Here is a 24,867-nt window from a genome sequence, read left to right on the forward strand (position 1 = left end):
ATTTTGCATTAAAACTCTATTTTTCCAAAGAGTTGGAGGGCAATAATCATTGCTACTTTTAAAGGCAGTCTTGCTATGACCCTGTAGAGAGGAGATGGTGCCAAAAGTTAGGATTATTTTGTGTATATCTGGAATACTAATATATACTAAATTAACTGTATCAGAATTCATAGTTTCTTGTCTTTCTATATTCTAATGTATCAGCTCTTAAATCTTCACTTGATAGTTAGGAAAAATAACTATTAAACTACCTTCTGATTACTTTTAAGAATGTGAAGAGAGATTGTACACAGTGTGTCTCTTTTGATGTGCACATATAACCAAAATGCTAACATTGATCAAATTGTGTGAGTTTGTTTTTTTTAAACACAATACATCCTGAAAGTTGGCTCCTGTTTTAATGTGACTGACTTATAGCAGTAATAATACTTGTGATTCACTTTGCTTATAAATAACAGGTTTGTCTGACACTTGGTAAGTGTGGGTGCACACTTTTCACAATGCTAACAGACGCTTTGGAGCATGAGCTTTCCTGGGTGAATACCCACTTCGTCAGATGCATGTAACATGCATGTAACATGCATCTGACGAAGTGGGTATTCACCCAGGAAAGCTCATGCTCCAAAGCATCTGTTAGTCTATAAGGTGCCACAGGATTGTTTGCTGCTTTTACAGATCCAGACTAACACGGCTACCCCTCTGATACTTTTCACAATGCATTTCAGTTCCTTTAACTGGATTACCATAAGAACTTCTTGAAAAAAATTATTTTTTTTAAAGTGTTGAAGTTTCTCTGATCACAAAATTGCAACTTGTGTGTCGTAGCTAACAAAACCAAACCCCAGTAAAGATAAACATTAATCTACAGATCTTGTTGCAGTGGAATAGAATCCCTTGTGAAGATCAGAGACAGTAGCATTTCTAATAGGACACCTGTAAGTAAAAAGTAGTAATAATATGCCTAGAATGCTATGTCAGTTGAAAATTCTCAGAAGGTTAAATCAAAGTGAATTTCTCACTTGAAGCAATAATCCTTTGTATGTCACCTGCACAATGATTAACACTGATGAAACACTGAAGAATTGACACAAGGTGTCTCTGCTTATGTACCTCTGCTAGCTAACTGAAGTAGTAATAAAAGGAGAGAGGGAATGAAAGGAATATAATTCTGCTAACTTCAGCCTCCATTGTCCTCTTCTTTTTCAATAAAATGTGTTCCCCGAGGTGTTTGGCTTTGTATAGATTCTCTCTTTGGCTATTTGTATCCTAAACTTTCTAATTTTTAAATAGGGTGTGATATCACTGCTTTACCAAGAAGAGGAATGTACTAGTTTAAGGATTTTTTCCAAGCAGTGAAATGTCAACTCAGTTCAGTCTCAAAGACAATTTGTAACTGCAGACCAGGAATCTTCTGAGAATCCATCATGTGTGGCTTAACCTAACAGTAAATCAATTTTTCCTGCTTTTGCACTTCTTCTCTACAAACAACAGAAAGTTACTCCTCCTACACCAGGATTTCATTACAGCTTTTAAAACTAATTCATAGACTGAATTTGAAGTGTAATGCACTATATAAAGTGCAAAGTCTTATGAAATAGCGAGCTTTAGCAGAACACACAAACAATTGTGCACTCCTTCCTGAAGCCGAAGTGCTGCCCTCTAACTCGCAAGAAGTTTTCATTGATTTTTAAAATCTGAATTTCAAATACCTGAAACCAATTTGGAGACTGGCTCTAGAAAAGGGACGTGTATCTTCTTCTATGGTGTTTTGGTTGTTTTTGTAAGAATATAGGTGGGGGGGGGGGGATTTGATCCAGTTGTTTGTTGTAGCTTGCTTAACATTTTCCTAGATAAAAGGACAAATGTATACAGGAAAAATACTTAGAATGACAGTGTTAGCAGTAATACTAGGAGTTATGGTTACTAAAGAAAGCAACTGCTGGCCTGCCTCCCCTTTTTGTAAAGTTTTCATAACAAAATCTCCCTTGGTGTAAATAAGGGACAGAGGGTGGTGATGGTGGTAGTAGTGACATTGCAGCCAGCCATGCATTGTCCTGTGTTCCAGTTGGCTCTTTGTTAGAGGTTGGTTCAGTGAAAAAAAATTGTTAAAAGATATAACAAATCAGCATAAAAGTTGGAAGGAGGCACACAGGTTCAGTTGGGAAGAGTTTGGAGAAAGTACCAGGTCAGTCTGTGTGCATAGGGCTGGAATGCAGGCTGCAGTGGCAGCATCCCTGTAACTAGTTTTCTTAATAAGGTGCCAGTTCAGTTCTTAGAAACATGGAATCCTCCAATGTTGTTACACAGCATGTGGCACCTGAAACTGTGTAGGACTGGGTGCCTAAGGAGGGGTGGGAATACCTCTGTGGGCAGGGCTTAAATTCAGCGGGAGCTGGCCTGAGTGGAGTGCTGAAAAATGTTTTCAAACTCCCCCCGCCCCACCACCTTTAGTTTTCATAGCAGGTGGGGGAGGAGGAGGCCTAAGAGGGTCAGGAAATGCTCTAGGAGGTAGGTAATGGGGGGGCTGTATGCTGGGGGACAGAACAGCCTGGGGGTGGGTCACAGCTGCTGTGGCTCTGCGGCTGCCTCAATCTTGGGCCTGGGTGGGAGTGCCTTGGATGGGCGGGGGGCACCCTGCACGGGGAGGAATTCGGGTTTTAGGCTGGCGCCCGCTGGGCGGCATTAGTACGTATTCCGCTGTAGGGGGAGGGAAGGAAGGAGCATCAGTGTGTGGGGGCAATGCGCCATCACGGTATGTCTGTGTCGTGGGGGGGGGCTTATCAGAGCAGGCGCCTTTCTGCGAGGGGGGGGAGTGCTCTACGGTAGGCAGGCCCCACGCTGGGGGGGCTCATGGCAGGCATTTTGCCGCCCCAACCATCTATTGGGTGTCTGGGAAGTGGGCAGGCATGCCGCCCCAACCAGGCAGGCAGGCTGCCTTTGGCGGCTTGCCCGCGGAGGGTCCGCTGGTCCCGCGGCTGTGACGGACCCTCCGCAGGCAAGAGCGCCCCCAGTGGCTTGCCGCCGCAAGCACGCGCTTGGCGTGCTGGGGCCTGCAGCCGCCCCTGCTCATGGCCGGGACCCAGCCGGTGCCCGGGTGTGGTGAGGGGCGCGAGCAGGGAGGCAGCGCCGCCTCTCCCCGACACCCGCCGGCCAGGAACTTTTCCAGTGCAACGACTCCCGTCGGGCGCTTGGGGCCGCTGTTGCGCCCGGACTCCGACCCGCTCCTCCCAGCCTCGCGGACCCCAGCTCAGCGCAGGGAGGCGGCAGGCGCCTCAGCCCTGGCCTGTCTGTGAGTGAGCGGCCGTGGGGAGGGCTGCTGGGCTCCGCCCCCGTCCGCCTCAGGCTGCCCCCCAAGTAGCTCCCCCCAGCCACTCTCCAGCCCCCGCCTCCCCGGTGGGAGCTCTCGCCCCTCCCCCGACCGGCTTACTGTGCAAGTACCATGGCAGTGCTGTAGCGGGGTGTACAAGCCCGGCGGAGTGGGAGGGGTGCCGGGGGCGGGGGTGTAGCGGTGCCAAGGGGTAAGGTGCGGCTGCGTGTCAGTGGGGGAGGGGTGTAGAGGTGCCATTAGGCAAGGGAGGGTAGTGGGTTGGGGGGGGTGTAGAGGTGCCAGCAGGTAAGGGTGGTAGTGGGTCTGTGAGGGGGGAAGGGAGGGTAGTGGGTCAGTGGGAGGGGAGGGGGTAGTGGGGGGAGTGTGGAGATGCCAGCAGGCAAGGCAGGGTAGTGGGTCTGTGGGAAGGGGTGTAGTGATGCCAGCAGGTAAGGGGGGTAGTGAGTCAGTGGTGGTGTAGTGGTGCTACTGGGTAAGATGGGGTGGTGCATCAATGTGGGGGTGTAGTGGTGCCAGCGGTGGTGTGTAGATACTAGCAGGTGGGGGGGATAGTGGGGCAGATGTAGAGGTGCCAGCAGGTAAGGGAGGTAGTGAGTCAGTGGTGGTGTAGTGGTGCTACTGGGTAAGATGGGGTGGTGCATCAATGTGGGGGTGTAGTGGTGCCAGCGGTGGTGTGTAGATACTAGCAGGTGGGGGGGATAGTGGGGCAGATGTAGAGGTGCCAGCAGGTAAGGGTGGTAGTGGGTCTGTGAGGGGGGGAAGGGAGGGTAGTGGGTCAGTGGGAGGGCAGGGGGTAGTGGGGGGAGTGTAGAGATGCCAGTAGGCAAGGGAGGGTAGTGGGTCTGTGGGGAGGGGTGCAGTGATGCCAGCAGGTAAGGGGGGTAGTGAGTCAGTGGTGGTGTAGAGGTGCTACCCGGTAAGATGGGGTGGTATGTCAATGTGGGGGGTGTAGTGATGCCAGTGGTGGTGTGTAGATACCAGCAGGTGGGGGGATAGTGGTGAGGGTGTAAAGGTGCCAGCAGGTAAGAGGGGTAGTGGTGCCAGCAGGGAGGATAATTGGAGGTGGGGGTGTCGCTGGCTGGGCAGTTCAGCATACCAGGTTATCCAGCTAGTGTTCTAACAAAGTGTGTCTAGGAACAACATGAACAGTATTTTAAACTGCAGCAGTCCCATATTTTCTTCTCTCCAGCAGTGTAGTGTCAGTGGGGTGGAGGAAAGAACCTCTGGGTAGCTGGATTGGTCTGTGCATGGTTACTGTCCGGTTGTGCGGGCGTGGTTAAATTAGATGTGCATGGCTTGAATTTAATGGAATGTGATCAATTTTCCTTGAGGTTTTAAGAAACAGAGCAGCATTTATCAAAGCAGCTGCAGGTCATGTGGGCGCAATTCCCAGGAATTAGAGAACACTCTAATGGAATCATTCTTCATGTTGCGGTTACAGTGTTTCATATTAACACTTCAGGCCCTTACTTCATATTCCCCTGCACATGCCCACAAGACACACACAATATATAGTTTTGCCTTATCCCAGCTTACAGACAGCTCTCCATAAGCATCCAATTATCTCATTGAGATGTTTACATAAACACGAAGGGAAACTACAGTTATGTCCACAAATACTACAGATCTTCCTTGAGTAAGCTCTGCCCCCCTGCAAAGCCCACCACTTCTGCTTCCTCAATTGCAGTGGTTGGCCAGAGCTATTTTTGAAGCCTTAAGTAGTGTCTTGTGTTGGCCATCTGCTCAGGGTGAATGTGATATACCAGGGTGCTACCCACAGGGGCGCCTCTTATGTTTTTTGTCGCCCCAAGCACGGCAGGCAGGCGGCTTTTGGCAGCGTTTCTGCGGCAGGTCTGCTGGTAACGCGGATTTGGCAGTGTGCCTGCAGGAGGTCCACTGGTGCTGCACCATCGGCGTCCCAGCCGCCGAAGCCGCGAGACTGGCGGACCTCCCGCAGGTGCGCTGCCAGACGCCACCTGCCTGCTGCCCTCACAGCGATCAGCAGGTTGCCCTCCACGGCTTGCCACCCCAGGCACACGCTTGCTGCGCTGTTGGCTGGAGCTGCCCCTGGCTACCGAGACTTGTTGGGCAGCTTTGTCATCCCTGCCCTGTAACCTGGCGTGCCTTTTAATGCCTCCTCCAACCTGGACTGCTCAGAAACAGCCACCAGCAGGAAGGTCACTCCCAGATGTATTTGTGTAACTGGTCACACCTTGTCTCTCACCAGTCTTGGTTATGCTGCAGAGTGATCCCAACAAACTCCCAATTACTGAATTTCCGACCAGACTCTCCTGGACAGTCCAAATGTATTCAGTCTCATTCCTTTAAGGGAATACAATGGTTAACTACCTTAAAAAGTTACCCAGACATTTTAATATAAACTCACTGGATTAGATAAACCAAGTTTATTAACTACAAAGAGATATATTTTAAGTGAGTACTAGTAATGAGGCATAAAAATCAGAAATTATTACAAGAAAAATAAAGATAAAACACTTTCTAATGCTTAATTTAATAAACTATATTAGATTCAAGCATAGTTTCTCAACATATACTTCCAGCAGCATTACTGACCAAACTCTTCAGATCAGAACACTGCTGCTAACATCCAACAGTTGTTGCCGTTGCCTTTTAAGGTGCAGAGAATACATCGGGCAGGGGAAGAGAGGGGTGTATTGGAGTGTTTGCCCTGCCTTTTTATAGTGTTTTAGTCCCTCTTTGAAAAGCATTTCCAGCTGAGAACCAGGAGACAGGCAGTCTACTGGTGGAAGGCTGTTCCCTGCTGGGCTTTTTCACTGTGTGAGCTCTCTGTTTTCTCCTTTCCCCTTTTCTGGTTGATGACTCTGTTTACTGTGTTAATGCCAATTAAGAGAAGCATACACTTTGTTCAAAACACATCTGTTTGACCAGTTTGGTGATACGTGAGTCTGCACGTGTATTTTTACCATCAAGCAGAGAAAATTTATAACTTAATGCATAAAGTTGCTACACACATTTTACCATATCACTGATCATCAAATTACGAGTTTTCTAATGAGACTACATGAGGCATTCCTTATACAAAGATTATTACAATAGTGTGTGAGGTTTGAACACGGGTGGATTCCATCACAATGAATTTCTGTGGAGATGAGATGGAAGGAAGCAAACTAGACAGATGTACAAACTGGACTAGCAATCTTCAGTCTAAACCACATTTAGCTGGAAGGTGCTACATGTGTAAGGTCTTAGTAAAAATATATTTTTTTAAATTAAAAAATTTGTAAATATTTATGAGTGTTTAGACTAAGTCACTTTTCCTGATTGTGCTGCATCCTGTGAAAATCATACTGTGGGATCTGTGGATCTGGATGCAGAGGAGAATAGGAAATAGGCACTTCTGCTGCAGAGCTTAACTCTAGGTCCATGATGACTGACTGGTCTGGTTCCACCTCCTCAAGTTTGTAGGGGACCTGAAGATCCAGTGAAGAATCTGTGGACTTGGATACTTGGAGAAAGGAGAATTTAAAGTAAAAAACAACATATATGATTTTTGATTACTTATTAATGTGTTTGTATAACATTGATGTGCCTAATGTACAATATAGACCAAACAAATAAGAGTGCAAGCAGCCTTCCCCAAAGAGCTTACAAAATATGATCCCAGTCCTGAAAACACTAATGCATATGAGTAGTTCCATTGTTTTTACTCAAATTAAGAACTAGCATAAGCGTCTGCATAGATCAGGGCCTAAATTAGAAAACAAATGAAATGACAACATTAATCTAAATGTTAATCTATGTAATGCAATTTCACTCTGTGTAAAAACTTGTGACTGACTGGTTGTACTGCCCTTCCCCTTAAGGCATTGTTTAGTTAATGCACAGAAATATTGTGCGATTTTTTTTCCTATGGTGGGTATAACTCTATACTACACAAAAACCTTAGAATTTTTGCTAAAGAATGGCACACTTTTCTGACTCTTCAAGTTCTAAAAGTCACAAAATAGTTCATTGTCTCAAAATACTGGAACATTATTATTAGAAAATTTACAGTAACAACATAATACTGTATTTCTTTCTGAGCAAGGGATTTTCCATTTTAAAGGGGAAGTCAGACAAAAATATTTCCGAAAGTTACATTGTTTGTAATGTTATAGAAGAAGGCAATATTTGTCTTTGCTTAGTTTCTTGGCGCCTGGTTTCACTTTTGACAGGTATGATGTCTTTATTATATATGTTTTATCCTTACTTATTTTATTATTACAGCATTCTTGAGCTCTGACCCTAATTCCTATGATTTATATTAATATAGTCTAACATTCTGATAAAAGAGCATAGAGCTTCATTGGAAGATGAGACCAGATCTTCTGAAAATGAAGGAGGTTGCCCTTATTTACCTTGATAGGAGTGGTGGCCTTCAGAAATTTGTGGATGATTGCAAACGATATAATGGTACTGTTTGTTCAGTAAACCTTCTATTAATATTGACAGACCAAACAAAGTTGGTTTAAAGAAAAATATACCTTATTTCTATATTTTGTGCTCTGAGACACTTGCATATTGAGTCTCTGCTCTTACAGACTCAAAGCAAAGTTATGCTGTCTATCGATTCATTATTTCGATAAATCCTTCTGATATTGCTGAGTTGGATGCAGCTCTTGGCAATCAGATTCTGCACAAACCGATGAAAGCTGCACAGATTTTTCAGTCGGTAAGTGAATTTGTATGTTTACAGATGCAGAAATGTATTCAACATTTTAAACCAAATTTTTCTTTGCAAAATCATTTTATTTTTTAATTACAGGTCTGTTTCATAGCTATTAAAACACTGTCATTAATTGAACAATTACAGACAGAGGCCCAGGTGAGTTTAAACTTTTTACCAGCTTAGATAAAAATAAAGTAATTTTCAAACAATATTAAGTTGTATTTAGAGATCTTTTTGGTGTTAATTTTTCAGCTTTAATTTTCATTTTCATTCAACAGTCCTATCAATCTAAACAAAAAATAGTTGGAACTTCTTAGCCATACATACTCTGGGTATGAGAAGGTGGATATATGTGACTATGAGCTATTTTCACCTTATTTGGCACGTCCCTGAAACATGTTTTTGTAACCGTGGACCACACTGGGTTTTGTACATGAGTATTTATACTAAACATTTCAAATAAAAAAGATTTTTGTTTTAATGCAACCCTTTTTCTCTTATGAGATTAATATAGTGTTGAAACCAACACACTTGCCTCCTCTGCCAAGTTATGTTCTCAGCCTTTGTGAGTTTCCACTTGATTACATATCTCAGAGATTTTATATGTCAGAGGGAATAGTGATTGCAATGGGAACTGTAACGAAATACACACAAGGAGCAAGATTCCTTTGTTCTGAGGAAACCTGTCCATTTTCTGAAGGTAAGAAAAAAAATGTAAAATGAGAAAAGTTCTAGATTCAAAAGGTTCTCTGATTAGCCCATTAACTCAAACTTATTATTTACATTAAAATCTAGACAAACTTGGCATTTTCCTGTACAGATTTTTATATAATTTACACAAAGGAACTGCATATCCAGGATGCATTTTGATGTAGTGAGAACATCACAACTTTCTGATTTATTCTGGTCAGTGGCCAGATTTACACTACAAAGGGTTTGCCTGTATACTGGCAAACTCCACCCCCCACACGCACACATCCCCTAAGTAGAGACATCTTATACTGGCAAGTTCTTTTGCCGATATAGCTTATAACAGTTCCCTGAACAAAATAAGCCATACTGATTAAAGAACATTTTTGCCAGCAAACTGTATGTACACTAGGGCTTTTTGCCTGTTTAAAAATGTTGTAAAGACTCATACTCTAACCAATGTTCTTATACCAGCAAAAGTTTCTAGAGAAGACTTGGCCAGTATCAGACTCCTGCCTATACAGCAGGAGTAGAGTGGACTGATTCCTTCACAGCAGTCTAGGACTTGTTAACTTTAATAACTTCTTTGATTTCTATGAGACTATTCTCCCCTGCATAAAATTACTCTGGTGCTAAAGCTTTTGCAGGATTAACCCCTAAAATTGTTTTTCACAGTCATAGTGACTGTGAAGGTATAAAAAAGAAGCTAAGTCCCAATGTTAGAATATTTATTTTAGAAAACACATTGTAATTGTTTTTAATCAAGAAGACATATATTTATAATAATAAACACAGAGACCTCATATCGTTTTGAATGGAGCACATAGAGACATACCATCTCTCTGACTGCTTCTCACAAAACCAGGCTAACATGATGAGGTTAAGAATCTGTAATAAGCAATTCTGCCATCCAGTGGTAAAACTACAACCCAGGGGTGGCCAAACTGTGGTTCACGAGCCACATGCGGCTCTTTTACCATTAAATGTGGCTCGCAAATCCCCCTCTTCATTCTTCGCCTACCAGATTGGGAGGGGGCTGCTCAGGACCTCTGCCATGCAGTGGGGTGGTGGGGTAGGGACTTCTGTCCAGCGGGGCGGGGGGGTCTCAGGGCATCAGCCCTGCAGGGCACACCTGCCGGGGCTTGGGGCTTCAACAGGAGTGGGGTTGAAGCTCTGAGTCCCAGCTCCCAGCAGGTGTGCCCCAGCTCTCAAATTTCTGATGATTGTTGTATGTGGCTCGGAGGGCCAGTACACCATAATTGTTGGTTTTTATTTGGTGGCAGGGAGAGAGAGACTCAATCATGAGAGAAACATAGAACATTCAATAAAGCTGTTCATCTTAAGAACAGAAAAATATGACACTTGAGAACTCCTGATTCTCAATTCAATGCTTTACTCACTCTGCCACTCTGGTTGGGGGATTAAAATGAAAGCTGTGTGCAATTTTTTAAGAGCCAGGAAGTTTTGAGAGCTTATACTTGTTACCATATAGTAAACTGGAATAAACTGCATTTAAAGCCAATTATATATTTTAAGTAAAGTCCATTACAAATTATTATGACTAAATATGAAGAAATATTTGACTATATAGTCTATGTAATGCTTTCTGTTAGGGTTTAATTATATAAGAGTGCATATCCCTGGAGCTACAGAGTCTGCAACAGTGAGGAATGATTTTGTATGTAATTTATGTGCTTCACCACTGCGAGAAGACATGAAATTTAGAGTACTTGGTGGTAAGAATTATGTAGTTTTATTTTTAGTTCTAAATTATCTTTCTACTTTTGATACATTTTTATTTACTTAGCTTATCCTTTAAAGCATAAAGTACCACTCTTAAGAAATATAACATTCTACACTTGTTTATTTTGTAAGATAAACAGCTAGTTGAAATGGTAGATGCAAAATCTCTGAGTGCTTTCCAAGGATATTCCAACAATAAACCACATTTCAGGATTCAGTCTTTTACAGTTTTCCTGAGAGGTGAGTAGGCTGTGTATTCATCTATCCTAATATAATGATAAAACTGAATGAGATCTATCTGTTTAAACAAAAATGTTTTAGAAATGAATGGGATTCTGAAAAACAGCTTTTTAGAACAAATCCTTACAGTTTCCTTATATATTCATTTCTCTGGACAAAATGGTGAAAATAATGATAGTTTATATTTAGTTGATTATGTCATTTTTATTTGAAAAGAAATCCCATGTTGTTAGCCAGGCAATTAAAGACAACACATGACAAAACATTGGTTCATCCATATTTATTTTGATGTGTTATTTCTAGGGCCCTACGTAATTTATGGCCATGAAAAACGCATCACAGACCGTGAGATCTGGTCTTCCCCCATAAAAGCTGGTCTTTTTTGTGCTTTTATCCTGTACTATTACTGATTTTACAGAGGAGACCAGAGTTTCTCAAATTGGGGGTCCTGACCGGGGGTGGGGGGTCACAAGGTTGTTTTAGGGGAGATTGTGGAATTGCCACCCTTACTTCTGTGCTGCCTTCAGAGCTTGGCGGGCGGAGAGTGGCGGCGGTTGGCTGGGTGCCCAGCTCTGAAGGTAATGCCCCGCCAGTAGCAGCACAGAAGTAAGGGTAGCAAATGCCATACCATGCCATCTTTACTTCTGTGCTGCTGCTGGTGGCAGCTCTTCCTTCAGAGCTGGGCAGATGGAGAGCGGCGGCTGCTGGCTGGGAGCCCAGCTCTGAAGGTTGCACCACTGTCTGCAGCAGCGCAGAAGTAAGGGTAGCAGTATCGCAACCCCCCTCACCACCACTCTCCACACACACACTAACCTTGCGATCCCCCCACAACTCTTTTTTGAGTCAGGACCCCTACAATTACAACACCATGAAATTTCAGATTTAAATAGCTGAAATCATGAAGATTGTTCTCCTAGGACCGTGAAATTGACCAAAATGGCAGGGCCATAGTTACTCAATTAAAATGTCTTCGCCAGTTCAGCATTATCTCACTTTCTGTGTAACTTGTTTCTTCCTCCTTCCTCTGGTTATATTGTTTTGCAGTGGCTTAACATTTTTTGTAATATCTTTCCTCAGTGTAGCCATTTTCCTTATTTTTTCGTGATCTCTGGTGTCTGAGGTTTCCAACTTCCATTGCAAACAATACAGTATTCGGAATGTGAAAATTCAACCACAGGCTCCAAAAAACTAACCTCGTTTTATGACAAAATATTTTTGTAGTATTGTAACCCCTTTCCATTTTTAAAAAATCGTTAGTTTTGCTTTGGTGCTTGCTATTTAATATGTTTATAAAATTCATCTATTTATTTATATTTATTGAAAATTGTGTATTGATCCATTTACTCCAAAATAACAAGCAATAAAACTAAATAGTGATGTTGTATATGTATTATTACAAAGTAAAGCCTTTGGGCTGAATCCTGTGAGGTAATGTGAGCCCTCAATTTCCATCAGCTTCAGTGGGCACTGACAGGACATAGCATCTCACAGCTCAGGCCCATACTAGGTTGCACATAACTTACATTACAAACTTTACTAAAAACAGTACAGGTTTTGAATGACATGAACAGAAATTTGAAAGTTTCCAAATATGTTTTTGCATTTTCTTTTAATCTATTTATTCTAGGGCCTTGCTTCTGAAGAAGCATTCTGTGTAAGATTGAAAGCTTGACTCTCTCACCAACATAAGTTGATCCAATAAAAGATATTACCTCACCAACCTTGCCTTTCTAATCTTTCTTTACTAAGACATTTTGCCATCCCATTTACTTGACAATAAGTGATCACAAGAACGCTGCAAATCTCAGAGCAGAGATCAGAGAGTACAAACATTCTCCTTCGTGTTTCAATTCAAAACTAACTGCATTATCCATTTTCTCAACAGAAAATCATCCAGTGGCTCATCTCACTCACTTTCCTCACCTGCTGCCCTAAAATGTTATAAATTGTCTACATGCATAGTTCTATTCCCATTCTTTAAGGCTGCATTGAATCAAACTGTTGTGTGCTGCTTCCCCTAAATTATATTTTCTAATGTGAACCACTAGTTTAACATATAAAAATACTTTATAATCTTAAAGTTTGGGATTTTCTAATAAATCCCTATATTTCCATGTGTATTAATTTTTTTCTAGATGAATTGTCGAACAAAATGAAAATAGGAAACAGGTATAGATTTATAGGCATTCCAGCCTGTATACAAAACTGCTCACAAGTTACAGTCTGTATAGAAGTCAGCAGTATACAGCTCTGTAGTCCAGAAGGTAAGACAGCTGAATAGTAAATTAAAATGATTAAAAATAGATGTTTTTATTAGATCAAAGGCTTGACAGTTAGTGCAGTCTGCTAATACATGGAGATCCAGGTTTGGAAGCCACTTTGGTACTTTCACTCCAGTAATCCTAAGTATGGGCTTGTCCCACTTTGTTTTTTGCCCTGATATTGCTGTCACCTAAGAAACACACACAATATTATTGTCCACTTCTTTATTTAGGAAAGTGCAGAACATTATTTATTTATGTGCTTTTCCCCTATCCTCTTATTTCTAAGCTCTGCTTTTCATTAGAGGGTATTGTTTCAGTTCAGACCAATGGCAACTGCAACTGGATTTTGCCTCAGGCTTCCTGTCTCCAGCTGTGGCTTTTCTTGGTTGGAGACCTTTGTCTCACTACCTTCTAATGGGTATTTCAAGGCTGCACAGTCCTCTGCCTTCACTGTGTTATTCCCATCAAAGACAGGCTGCCCAGGCACATCTGCTTGCTTTCTCTTCAGAGATAGTTAACAGTGTGACTGCCCACAGTTGTAAGTTACCACACAGTTCTTTCTAAGTCTGTTTTATTAAGATAAAAAGCATTACAGAGAAAACATATAAAAAACAATAAAAGAACCTATATGCATTCCAATAAGCTTACTAGAAATCACTTCATTCCTAATATGCTCTGTGGCAGAGACAGTCCTTCAATACCTCACGAAAGGGGTTTCCTTGTGGTTTCAAGTTCATTATAGCTTTAGCTCAGAACAAACATACAGTCTTACAGGGCATCAGTAGGCTGCATTCTTCCAATCCTCCCATAAGGATTGGGGCCTGTCTGTTTGCTGGATCTGGAAGAAGGCACTGAGCCTGTTTAAAACCAGGCTATTTAACCAAAAATCTTTTCTTTTTCTGTTGGTCCCTGGAGGGGACTAATAACTGAAGGAATTACCTCTCCCTCCTCCTAGAGGAGTTACATACAACTCCACAATAACACATACAGAATTGTATTTTTAATAACAATGACCCCCAAAGGTATGAATCCTAACTTAGCAAGATTTAACTAAATTCAATAAAGATTACCTTAATTCCATAAAGTTTGTCCAGGATGATGCAAATATTGTCAGTCTGTCACAGGTATATTTAGATTGTATCTTAGATGGCCATACAATTTCAATTCATGTACTTGCTCTCTTACTCAATATGTACTAGTGGACACAGTGTCCTTTACCTGTTTAATAATAGTAAAACTAACATCTTAAGCTGTTCACAGTCTGAATTTTTGTTACCCTAAAATAAATTCCAAACATACCTTGTTTTTAATTATTTCTTCTGATAATAGGATCTACCTAATGCTGATTTGTTTTAATAATATGAATAGCTCTGTTTAAAAGTGTTGATTAAGATATCCTCTGTTTATATTAGGTACTTCTTGTATCAGTGAAAATTTTAAGTATCTGCTCTCCTTGACTTCAAGTTCATGTTGGAGGTTTACAGCCATACTTGCCAACATCTTTGCTTCTCAAGTTGTCCCACCAGGCACTTACAATACTCTTAAACTGTCCATACTGTTGAGTCTGGTCCAGACATGTGACAGAGACAGAGAGACAGCAGATTACCTGGATCTTTTGATTGTGACCAGTGACACCCTAATAGCAGATAGGTAAACTGACACCTGTATTTTTTTTACAAGTACATTTGACTTTAAATAAAAGATTTGCCAAGTTTTTATATAGAGGGGCTTGATATGTTCTCAAAAGGAAACAGAGTTCACACTTTAAAGTGTAGCCTGGGGTTTTACTCAGCAAAATAACCTTTTTTTTTTTTTAATAAAGGTTTTACTTTTTTGATTTCTGAACTCTACTTTCCTTTGTTATCTGTGTGCCAGGTATTCATTATTATACTGCTGAGAGGGAAGCAAACTATGTGATGGTCATGTGGGGCATGTGTGATCTAGTGGCATTAACTGACCTGCTGCTTCTGTCTATGGTGAAATTTAAGGCTTTGCTTTTAACGAGTAAAGCATTTAATGATCAATCTTCTAATTAACTTACCGAATTTCTAACAGCAGTCCTGTTTAGCACAGACCTAACTATAGTCCTTCTATAGTTGCTATTGAAAGGACTACAATCTGTGTTTACAAAAGCAAAGATTTTCCCCTCTCAAGCCTTAAGTCACTCTGATATAGCACTTTAGTTTTTTCTAAACCAGCTATTTTTTTCAAAAATGTCTCACTCTTGTGACCTTCAGTTCAGCTCCCATCAATGATTAACAAGGTCCAAATGGCTGCTGGTATTTTTATCACTGTGTTGTTTGGTCTAGGGTTGCCAGGTGTCCAGTTTTTGACGCCCAGTCCAAAGCGGCTCCAGTCAGCAGTACTGACCTGGTTGGCGGTGCAGCAGAGCTAAGGCAGGCTCCCTGCCTGCTGTGGCTCCTGGAAGTGACCGGCATATCCCTGCAGCCCCTGGGAGCAGGTGTGATCAGAGAAGCACCACATGCTGCCTCCGCCCTGAGCTCCGCCTCCACAGCTCCCATTGGCAGGGAACAGTGGCCAATAGGAGCTGCAGGGGCAGCACCTTCAAGGTGTGGGCAATGTGCCCTGTGCAGAGCCAGCTGGTCATGTCTCCACCTAGGGTCCAGACATGGTGGCTGCTCCCAGGAGCTGTGCAGAGCCACAGCAGGCAGGGAGCCTGCCTTAGCACCGCTGCATCACTGGCCAGGAGCTGCCTGAGGTAAACGCTGTCCAGCCAGAGCCCACACCCTAACCCCCCTGCCCCAAGTAAGAACCCCCTCCTGCACCTAACTCCGAGCATGCACCCCCACACTTTGCCCCAAGTTGGAATCCCCTCCCACACCCAAACTCCCTCCCAAAGCCTGCACCCAACCCTTTGCCCCAGCCCTGAGCCCCCTCCTGCACTCCGCACCCCTCATTCCCAGCCCCACCTCACAGCCCACACCCTCAGCAGGAGCCCACACCCCAACCCCCAGCTTGCTCCTGCACTCTGAACCCCTTGGCTCCAGCCTGGAGCCCCCTCATGCACCTCAAACTCCTCAGCACCACCCCTTGCCCCCCTCCCACATCCCAAAGCCCTGCCGCAGCCCAATTAAAGTGAGTGAAGTGGGGGAGAGTGAGCGATGGAGGGAGAGAGGCTGGAATGAGTGGGGGGCAGGGCCTCAGAGAAGGGGCAGGGCAAGGGTGTTCAGTTTTGTGCAGTTAGAAAGTTGGCAACCTTAGTTTTGACCTGAGTGGGTATAGTTGACAGTGGTAAAAAAAACACTGATGCCTGTGCACCCACACCAGTGCACCCACTCTTGATAAAGATGGTGGAGCTGAACTGATGGTAGCAATTATGGGAAATCTTTGATGGGAAAAAAAAAGTTACTTTAGTATTCATCCATAATATGAATACAACTTTTCTAATGTGCATGTTTGACACAATTTTAAATCTCTATTCCTGCTCCCCCCACCAAAAAAACAAACCCATTACTTCATTATGCTTCCTCAAAAAGGCCTACTAACATGGCAAGGGTGAACTACTCTGTTTTCAGCCATTTGAGTTTTGACTGCAACAAAGATCAGGAACATATTCAGGCAATGGGAGAAATGCTTTCCTCACTATCCCACTTTTTCCACAAATTATTAACTGAACATGTTTAGCTCAAATTTTTTAAAAATTACCTTGGCTGGAAGCCAAGCATGAAAAGACTAAAACAATTTTTTTTTCAAAAGTTATGAACTGAAAAAGAGGTGAGAATGGAAACACGTGCTTAACAATATGTTGCACCCTATGAATGCTTAGTTATTGTTATCTATAGGGTCTTAGAAGTACATATAGCACTTTACAATTTGCCCCTCAGGCCTTTACTATTTACAGTAACTTACAAAAATATATATAAGATAACAAACTACCTTACAAATCTCATCTCAGATACTTACATGGTCCCTTTTACTGTAAACTCTTAAGCATTGGCCAATATTTAAATGCCTTTAATCCTCAGAACATTACTGTGAGGAGGGAAGTACTATTATCCCCATTTTGCTGTTGGAAAATTGAGGCACAGAGAGACTAAGAACTAGATTGCTAAACTTAGTCAGGTGCCTAAATACCTTAAAAAATCAGGGTGTTAATTGACTTGTCTAAAGTCACACAGGAAATTTTTGGCTGAGCACGAATTTGAACCTGGGTCCCCAACCAATACTCTAACCACTGGACCATCCTTCTTCTCAGACTCTCCTGTCTCTCATGCTTTAGTATGCTGAGCTTTGTCTGGCTCAGATGCCATTAGACTGTCAAGATGATGGCACCCTGCATCATATGTATGTTGTCATACCATGTCATTTATTAATACTGGGACAAAGCCCACCTCCACCATTTGCAAGCATGAGCAATAGAATCAATGTGGTTCCACTGCATGTGGGAGGCAACATTTGGGCTGCCCACTCTGCATGCCCTAGAACACAGTTCAGTAGGGGAGGGCCCTGCACTCATGCCTCAGAGTGTTTGGGTCCACTACTGTGTAGATCCACACACCTGTCCTCAGTCACCATACATGAGGCAAAATGTTCAGTAGAGGCTTAATCCTGCACTCTTTAATGTCAATGGTAAAACTTCTAGTGCCTTCAATGGGGCACAATCAGGCACTAGTAATGGGGGAAGAGAATTCAATTTCGCCTCTGACCCAATTCCAAATTTTGCCTTGTATGCTAGACCAATTTAAGAATATTAAATTAGAATACCGCTGGACGTCATGCTTCTTCATGTAGTTAGTGCTACTAGAGGGAAACTATTAAAGATAAATAGGAGCAACTATTTCAAATAGTGCCCCTTTTTTGGTTGTGTATAAGAAACCCTGGGTTTTACCTTAGTATTCAGAAATATTTTATACTCCTATAAAAGTATTTTAATTTTTTTCTTTTTAAGTGCTCTATCTTAAGTCAAATGAAGTTCCAATGTGTGCGCTTTTAATACCAATTTTAAAAATACAATTAGTTGTTGTAAAAGGAAAATAATTTAACTACATTTTTTGCAGGTGTTACAAATTGCTGACAATTATTTTTATCCTAGGCTTTTGAATTACAGTGTTTGTCTTGTAGCCCGTGGCATACGGCACCCGGCATCTAATGACATTTTTCCTACTGTGTCCAAAGATAAGCATGGAACTGGAACTGCTAGCATTCAGGCATGCAGTGCTCTGCTGGCCAAAGGTGGTATCTGCTTCATAGGAGATTTGTTGTCACATAAAAAGGATAAACTTGAACTTCTGCAGTCAGGTAACCAGTACAAAGCCACTCTGCATCCACTGGGCAATCAGAAGAGAGGAGAAATCAGTGCTAGACGAGAGACAAGTAGAGCGAGGGCTAGGCACTGGGAGAGATGGGACCACGAGGCCTCGAGGAAGCTAGTTTCTACAATTTGTCCAGGGGCCTTTAAATCCTAACTGCAACCCTACTCTCATGCACTCTTAGGGATGTTATAATTTCTCCCTAACTGCTGAGAAAGTCACCTTCTCTGTCATCAGAAAACCTCATATATGCCATAGAGAGAGAGAAAAGCAAGTAGATATTAACAGTACTGGGGAAGAATAGTGAGATTTTTACATGAATGGATCTTAAAGCAAGGCATAATAGGATCGCAGACTTACTAGGGCAGAAGAGGTACCTATTACATTAACTACTTAAATTATAGAAAAATGCTTATGCAGGATACAAGTCCTGGCACTGGAGAGCCCTCAAATTATATTTAGGAGTTCATGCAAAATAAGCACATTTTAGCATGGTGTGACAAGTTTTAGAGAGAGAGCCTGTTTTTGAAGATGGAGCTCTCCTTTGTCTGTATCACAGCTATAGTAGTTTAAACAAAGCAAAACAACATAATCCGCTCTGTGTTTTGTTTAATTTACATACAGACCAAGGGTGGTTAGCCCTGGTTACTTTACCAATAAACTGCAAGCCTTACACAGTCTTGTATACATCCAGCTAACTGAATTGGTTTGATGTAAGTGAAAGTTTTTGCAAAGAGGACGAGATGGCATATTCTTTCCAGGGGATATGAAAATCTTTAGCTGGAGAGTACAAAGGTTCTTTATGCCTAAGCATTTTCTCCACCCCACCCCCCAAATGCATTTTGATTAATTTTATATTTTTGCATCAGTTACTTTGAAGATATCCTGACTTTTCCATAAAAACTAAGTGCAGTATGTAATTGGAATTATCCTCAGACTCTGTCACTAGGATTGGAGATTTAATGTTACATTACAGTAGTTTAAGTAACATGTATTGTATGACCTGATAGTGCTGGAGAGCAGAACCACTACAGTATTTATTCCTGGAAAGAAGTATGGAGAAGGTGTTGACCAGCAAGTTATTCTTCCAATTCAGACCAGTTTCTGGACTTTTGTAGATGAGGATTTATCATCCAAAAAATACATACAAAAGGATAACACTCTAATTGGCAAGTTGGTAAGACATATACTTTGTTATGGCAAAGCTATGTAATAAGTCTGGAGATGTAGACAATTCTACATGTAAAACAATGGAGACCAACACAAAGAAGTGACATCTCCACACAAGCCACAGTGAAGTCACTTTAAAGCCCATATCTTCTAAAAATAGACCAGCTTTTCTAAACATGAAGCCTTTGTTTATTCAAAGGTTTTATGTTGCTCCTACAAGCCTCTGAATAAACAGGATTGTAGAGTGTGCACATTTGTGACATTGGTCTAGCCTATTTTCCCCTCACAATAGTAATTTAATTCAAAATACCTTTGCAGTTGCACACCTATCAAACAGGGCAAGAGCCTGCCATTTTCTCTACAGTATACTCAGAAGTAAATTGATTTTTTTTCTATTTGAAAAATAAGCAGTTAAGCTTCAGTCACATTGCTTTGGGTTTTATTCTGTTTAGGACTTGAGCTCAATAGCAGCTAACCTTATAGATGCTTTTGGGCTTTTGATACACTGCAATGAGTTATCTTGCCAACCAGCTCTTCCTCTTTTGGATCACATCATGAAAAAAGCCATTGATCCAGAAGCACTTTATACCCTCCTCCAGCAGTTCAGAACACAAGATTTTGAAGAGGTAACTAGCTGTAGTTCAGAACAAAATTGTATTTGATAATTTCATACTATTACTTGGCATGATGTGGTTTTCCTGAGATGACTTGTATACTTCCAGCCATGCAGATATTCACTTACTATTACATGCCCCCTTGTGGTCTCACTGAAGTCAATATGAGTTTTGCCATTATTTTCACTGACAAAATCAGTTTCCCATCTATGTTAGTGGGTGTTTTCTGAACATTTATCTAGTCGGGGTAGCACCCTCTTTGTATCCATTCCACAAAGCACCACCTCAGGACTTAACATGATTAAATCTTTTGTCGTAGTATTATTTCCAGAAGAACCACTTTCTGAGGGTACAGGGATGTGTGTACCTCTTCCAGGAAGGAGAATGTAGGTATATATTAGTGGAGTACAAGCAAAACACTAGTGACCATTTAATACTTTTTAAAAAATGGACAACAAAAAAGGCTGACTTATTAAAATTCACAGCAGCCTAATTGTGCAGGATGAATATACAACTCCATAGTGACCCGATGCACATTTGATACTAATACGATATTCACGTCCCTGCACCACCCAGGGCACTGCAAAACGTAAAACTTTAATTGCAACTCATCTGATTTCACCCTAAATCACAGTAAGAAAATGTCTATTAGCGGGAAAAATAGCATCTTTCAAAAAGTAATGGATATGCTGACAAGCATTTTTTATCTTCAATGTACCTGGTTGCTTTTTGGGGGTTCTATACTAATTTTTAAACACTACTGCCATATCACAGGCTACTACTGGCATCAGGAGTTACACAGCTCCTTTGTTGTTCAGTCAGAGATTCTCATGGTAGCAGTGCAAGTTCCAGCGATAGCAGATGCTCAGTAAATAAGTTCAACTGGGCACTGTCTGGCTGACAGCTAGTACTTAAAATTTAAACTAGAGGTAATCTGACTGTCCAGTGCAATGAAATCAGCAACAGGTATCCCAAGATAGTGACCAACAATATGGGTAACTATTTTTAAATCAATTTTTGATTAACTATTATTTGCATTCAAGGGGATAGAAATTGGGTTTTAGAAGTTTAACCCTGAAACATCATCCAAATTCAGATCTGGTACCAGCAAGTTCATTTCCAGTCACCTCATCCCCTGCCACCATAACTGAATTTGGTCCAGAGGTTCATAATTATAGGCTAACAAACAGAACATGCACAACTGTAATGTCCTAAATACATGTATAGATTAAAAATAAGGATAGCATGCAAATCTGAGCATTGACAGTAACAAAACTCCTATTATGTTCAGAGTTCTAAACCCTTCTTATATGAAAATTAATGTTTTGTACACATTTGAAGTCATTTATGTACTCCTTTTAAAGAGCCAAATTATTAAACTCCATTTGTTTGCTTGGGTTTTGAAACAGTAGTGTTGGTAAATGTAATTTTTTAAAAAGTAGATCTCCAGTATGCAGTGTGGACAAGATTAGAACCTATTAGTATGGTGCATGTTTATTTCAGTACACTAGAGAATATTTATTTAAAATTATTGAGGGAGTTTCTAGCATATTTGTTTAAATTTACTAGATTAGTGAACAAATTGTTTCTATACCTGAGACATAGCCATATTGCTGTGTAAATGGTCAATCCTTTCTAAAAATTGTGCTAATATGGAAAATATTGTCTAGATATATTAATACTATGCAACGGATTTTATCAGTAGCAAAATGAGCTTTGGGTGTAAGTTTTCAACAGTATTCCTTAAATATTTAAAATTTTTGCTGTTTTTAGCTTATTGTATTTGCTACGAATTTGCATGTAGAACTCAGTTCAGAAGCAGAAAGACTCATTCATGGCTACTACCTAGCAAGTCGCAGAGTCAGAACAGATTCTATTCATGGATCAAAACTATCAACATCTGCACTGAAAATCCTGTACGTTTAAATTTTGCTAATTAAATTGCTTAACTTCGTCATGCCTCAAATTCTTCATCTGTAAAAATGGTACTAGTACTTGCCTACTTGGGAGTTGAAGCTTTTTTTTAATTATTAAATAAAAAACATGGAGATCTTTGGATACAAGATCCTTCAAGATTTCAGTCTAGAGCAGGGGGCCACATCTGAGTATGGAAATTGCACGACAGGCCATGAATGCTCACAAAATTGGGGGTTGGGATCTGGGAGGGATGAGGGCTCTGGGGTGGGGCCAGCAATGAGAAGTTCAGTGTGTGGGAGGGGGCTCTGGGCTAGGGTTGGGTAATGAGGAGTTGCGGGTGGAGGAGAGTGCTGTGGGCTAGGACCGAGGGGCTTAGAGGGCAGAAGGGGAATCAGGGCTAGGGCAGGGGTGCAGGCTCCAAGTGGCGCTTACCTCAAGCATATCACAGAAGCAATGACGTGTCCCCCCTCTGGCTCCTACGTAGAGGCATGACCAGACAGCTCCGCACACTGCCCCATCCGCAAGTGCCGCACCTGCAGCTCACCTTGGCCAGGAACCCCAGCCAAGGGGAGCTGCACAGGTGGTGCTTGGGGCAGGGGCAGCATGCAGCACCCCCTGGCTGCCCCTAAGTGTAGGAGCCAGAGATGGGACATATCACTGCTTCCAGGAGACACATGTAACTGAGGAAGCCCCAGACCCTGCTCCCTGGCAAAAGCTCAAGGGCCAGTTGTAGGCCCTGGGCCGTAGTTTGCCCGCTGTCTAGGTCCTGTACAGTAGTTTACATAGTATTTATATTTGTAGGATGTTAGAGTTCCTGAATTGATCTTGGAATAGCTCCAGAAATCTCTATTTGAATAAACTTATTTGCTCGTTTGCCAGGCATGAAAAAAATGGCTATTTAAAAGCCAAACCTCATCATTAAAGTAACTAGTACTGAAACAAATCTACAAAAATGAAGAAAGTGAGTTGATTGCTGCAGTATCCTTAGTTCCTTAGTGCTTGAGCAATGCAATAATTATGGTCCCCTACTAACTTCATACAACATGAGGGAGTTGTATAACATGCATTCTCACACTATTTTGGGACAAGTGATACACAAAATAGTTGTGTACATATTTGGCTGTGACGGAAGGAACAGTATGTAACTTCGCTCACTTGAAATCATTTGAGTACCCTGCTACTGTATTAAAACCTGTAAAACTCGGGTAGGATTTGGAAAATAAACTACATTGAAATAATGACTGCCACTATAATTAGCTTTTTATGTAGTCAGTGCAGTGCACACCCATGTATTTTGTGTAATATATTTTTCTAAGACGCTGGCATTTTTGTCTTCTAGGGTTTCACTGTCTAAAGCGCACACTAAGCTGAGTTTAAGGAAGAAAGTACTTGAGGAAGATGTGTTGATTGCTGTCTTGTTATTTGAATCATCTCTCACTTTAAAACATGGTAAAAATAATTATGTTTTACCAGACTGTACATTTGTTAGTTGAGTATTAGGTCTAAATGTGTAGATACTTTAATATTAGAAGTGACCAAATATAAACACAATTAAACTAGATCAAAGATGCAATCAAGTTTGAATTAAGGCATCTCAAATTTGGATATAAATACCCATTTTCTTAGCATTGGAAATGGTGCTTTAACTATGAGTAAAGTATGGAAAGTTGACTGGATAGGGACAGAATGCTAAAGAGCAAAACAACACTCTGAGAAGCAAGAACTATTTTGGCTGTACCTGATTTCTCAGACAACATTTACAACTTTCCTCGTACTCGAGTGGATCTACCAAAAACACTCTAGATACCATTAATATGATGTGTCAGGAGCTTAATATTGATTCATTCAAATGTATGGCATAGTATTACATTTCAAAGGCAATAAGCACCAACCATTTTAGAATTAAATCAATTTTTCTTCGCTATCTGTAAGTAAGTTATAACAGTAGAGGGTGATAGTCCCAAGATTTCTTTTACAAACAAGATTGATTTAAGGTTAGGAAAAATTCCTTCTCACCTGAGAATTTCCTGTCATGAGTCCTGATCCTGCAATGAGCACCTTGCAGATCCCTCTGGCACTAGAAGTCATTAAAGGATCTGAGTGTCAGAACTTAATGGAATATCTTACCTGCCTCTTGGAATTTCAAGACAGATTGCTATTGAGCTGAACCAAATTCAAACCAGAAGTATAAATCTCATATCCGATACCAAATCCCCAGGAGTATTTTTTTTTTTTTAAATAGACAGAAAATTTGAGAACGAGGTAGAAATATTTTATAAGATGTGGTTAGTGTTCTTTTCATAAGTCATCCCTTCAAATGTCACTAAGATGAAGCAGAACAGTTAGCCAAGAGGATTTTCCAGGAGTGTATGGAATCTATTAACATAACATTTTCAATCCAATTCTTCTTTGCGTAGGTGCCTCTGTATTTTGTGTGGCTCCAAATGCAGTGTTTCCATTTGACCTCATTGATGAAAACACTCTGCAGCAAAGAGATGTTTATCTGATGCAATGCCATCAGCAACTGTTACAGTTTATTGCCACATATGGCCCTGGAACACATGTTACTACTAGTGAAGAATAAAGAACCTATTCTGAAAGCAGAGCTTATTCCTATATCAAAGTTTTGGGGGTTTTTTGGAAAAATGTAAAATTTAAATATTTAAAGTTTTAGAGTATTGCTACTGCAAAATGTATATGAAAGTTACTATTTTATGAAATTGCTACTCCTACAGATAAGTTTGTAGCCAACTCAAAATTAAACAATATTGCACATTAAGTTTCTCAGACTTAGCATATCACTGGACTGGTGGCTTCTCAAAGCCGTGACCTCTACAGATAAGGTGACCCAGAGAAGAAGAGCAAAGCACCATACTCATGCTGCTATAAATACTAAGTAGGTAACAATTCTCACACCCCCACAACTATTAAAATGTACCAC

At 41.3% G+C, this 24,867-nt stretch overlaps 1 protein-coding gene and 1 long non-coding RNA gene across 13 annotated transcripts in view; one reads left to right on the forward strand and one right to left on the reverse strand.

Annotated features, from left to right (window-relative positions):
- Positions 1–5,788: 5,788 nt before the first annotated feature.
- Positions 5,789–24,867, reverse strand: part of LOC115646841 — a 28,958-nt gene continuing 9,879 nt past the window's right edge. For 2 of the 12 annotated variants that reach the window (XR_003999150.1, XR_003999144.1), the window contains exons 7-8: positions 23,943–24,003; positions 5,789–6,815 (exon numbers count right to left, since the gene is read on the reverse strand). This is a non-coding gene — a long non-coding RNA (uncharacterized LOC115646841). The other 10 variants (XR_003999145.1, XR_003999152.1, XR_003999149.1 and 7 more) reach the window with 8 other exon arrangements.
- On the forward strand, positions 6,828–24,843 carry MCMDC2 (minichromosome maintenance domain containing 2). Its single transcript, XM_030553221.1, has 14 exons — positions 6,828–7,762; positions 7,891–8,021; positions 8,115–8,174; positions 8,523–8,718; positions 10,322–10,444; positions 10,584–10,691; positions 12,827–12,955; positions 14,368–14,605; positions 18,009–18,214; positions 19,236–19,402; positions 19,848–20,021; positions 21,783–21,925; positions 23,266–23,375; positions 24,344–24,843. Exons 1-14 carry the CDS (start codon positions 7,663–7,665, stop codon positions 24,508–24,510), a joined length of 2,052 nt encoding a protein of 683 aa, XP_030409081.1. The 5' UTR covers positions 6,828–7,662; the 3' UTR covers positions 24,511–24,843.

The sequence above is a fragment of the Gopherus evgoodei genome, chromosome 2, assembly GCF_007399415.2.
Source record: "Gopherus evgoodei ecotype Sinaloan lineage chromosome 2, rGopEvg1_v1.p, whole genome shotgun sequence".
Taxonomy (NCBI): domain Eukaryota; kingdom Metazoa; phylum Chordata; order Testudines; family Testudinidae; genus Gopherus; species Gopherus evgoodei.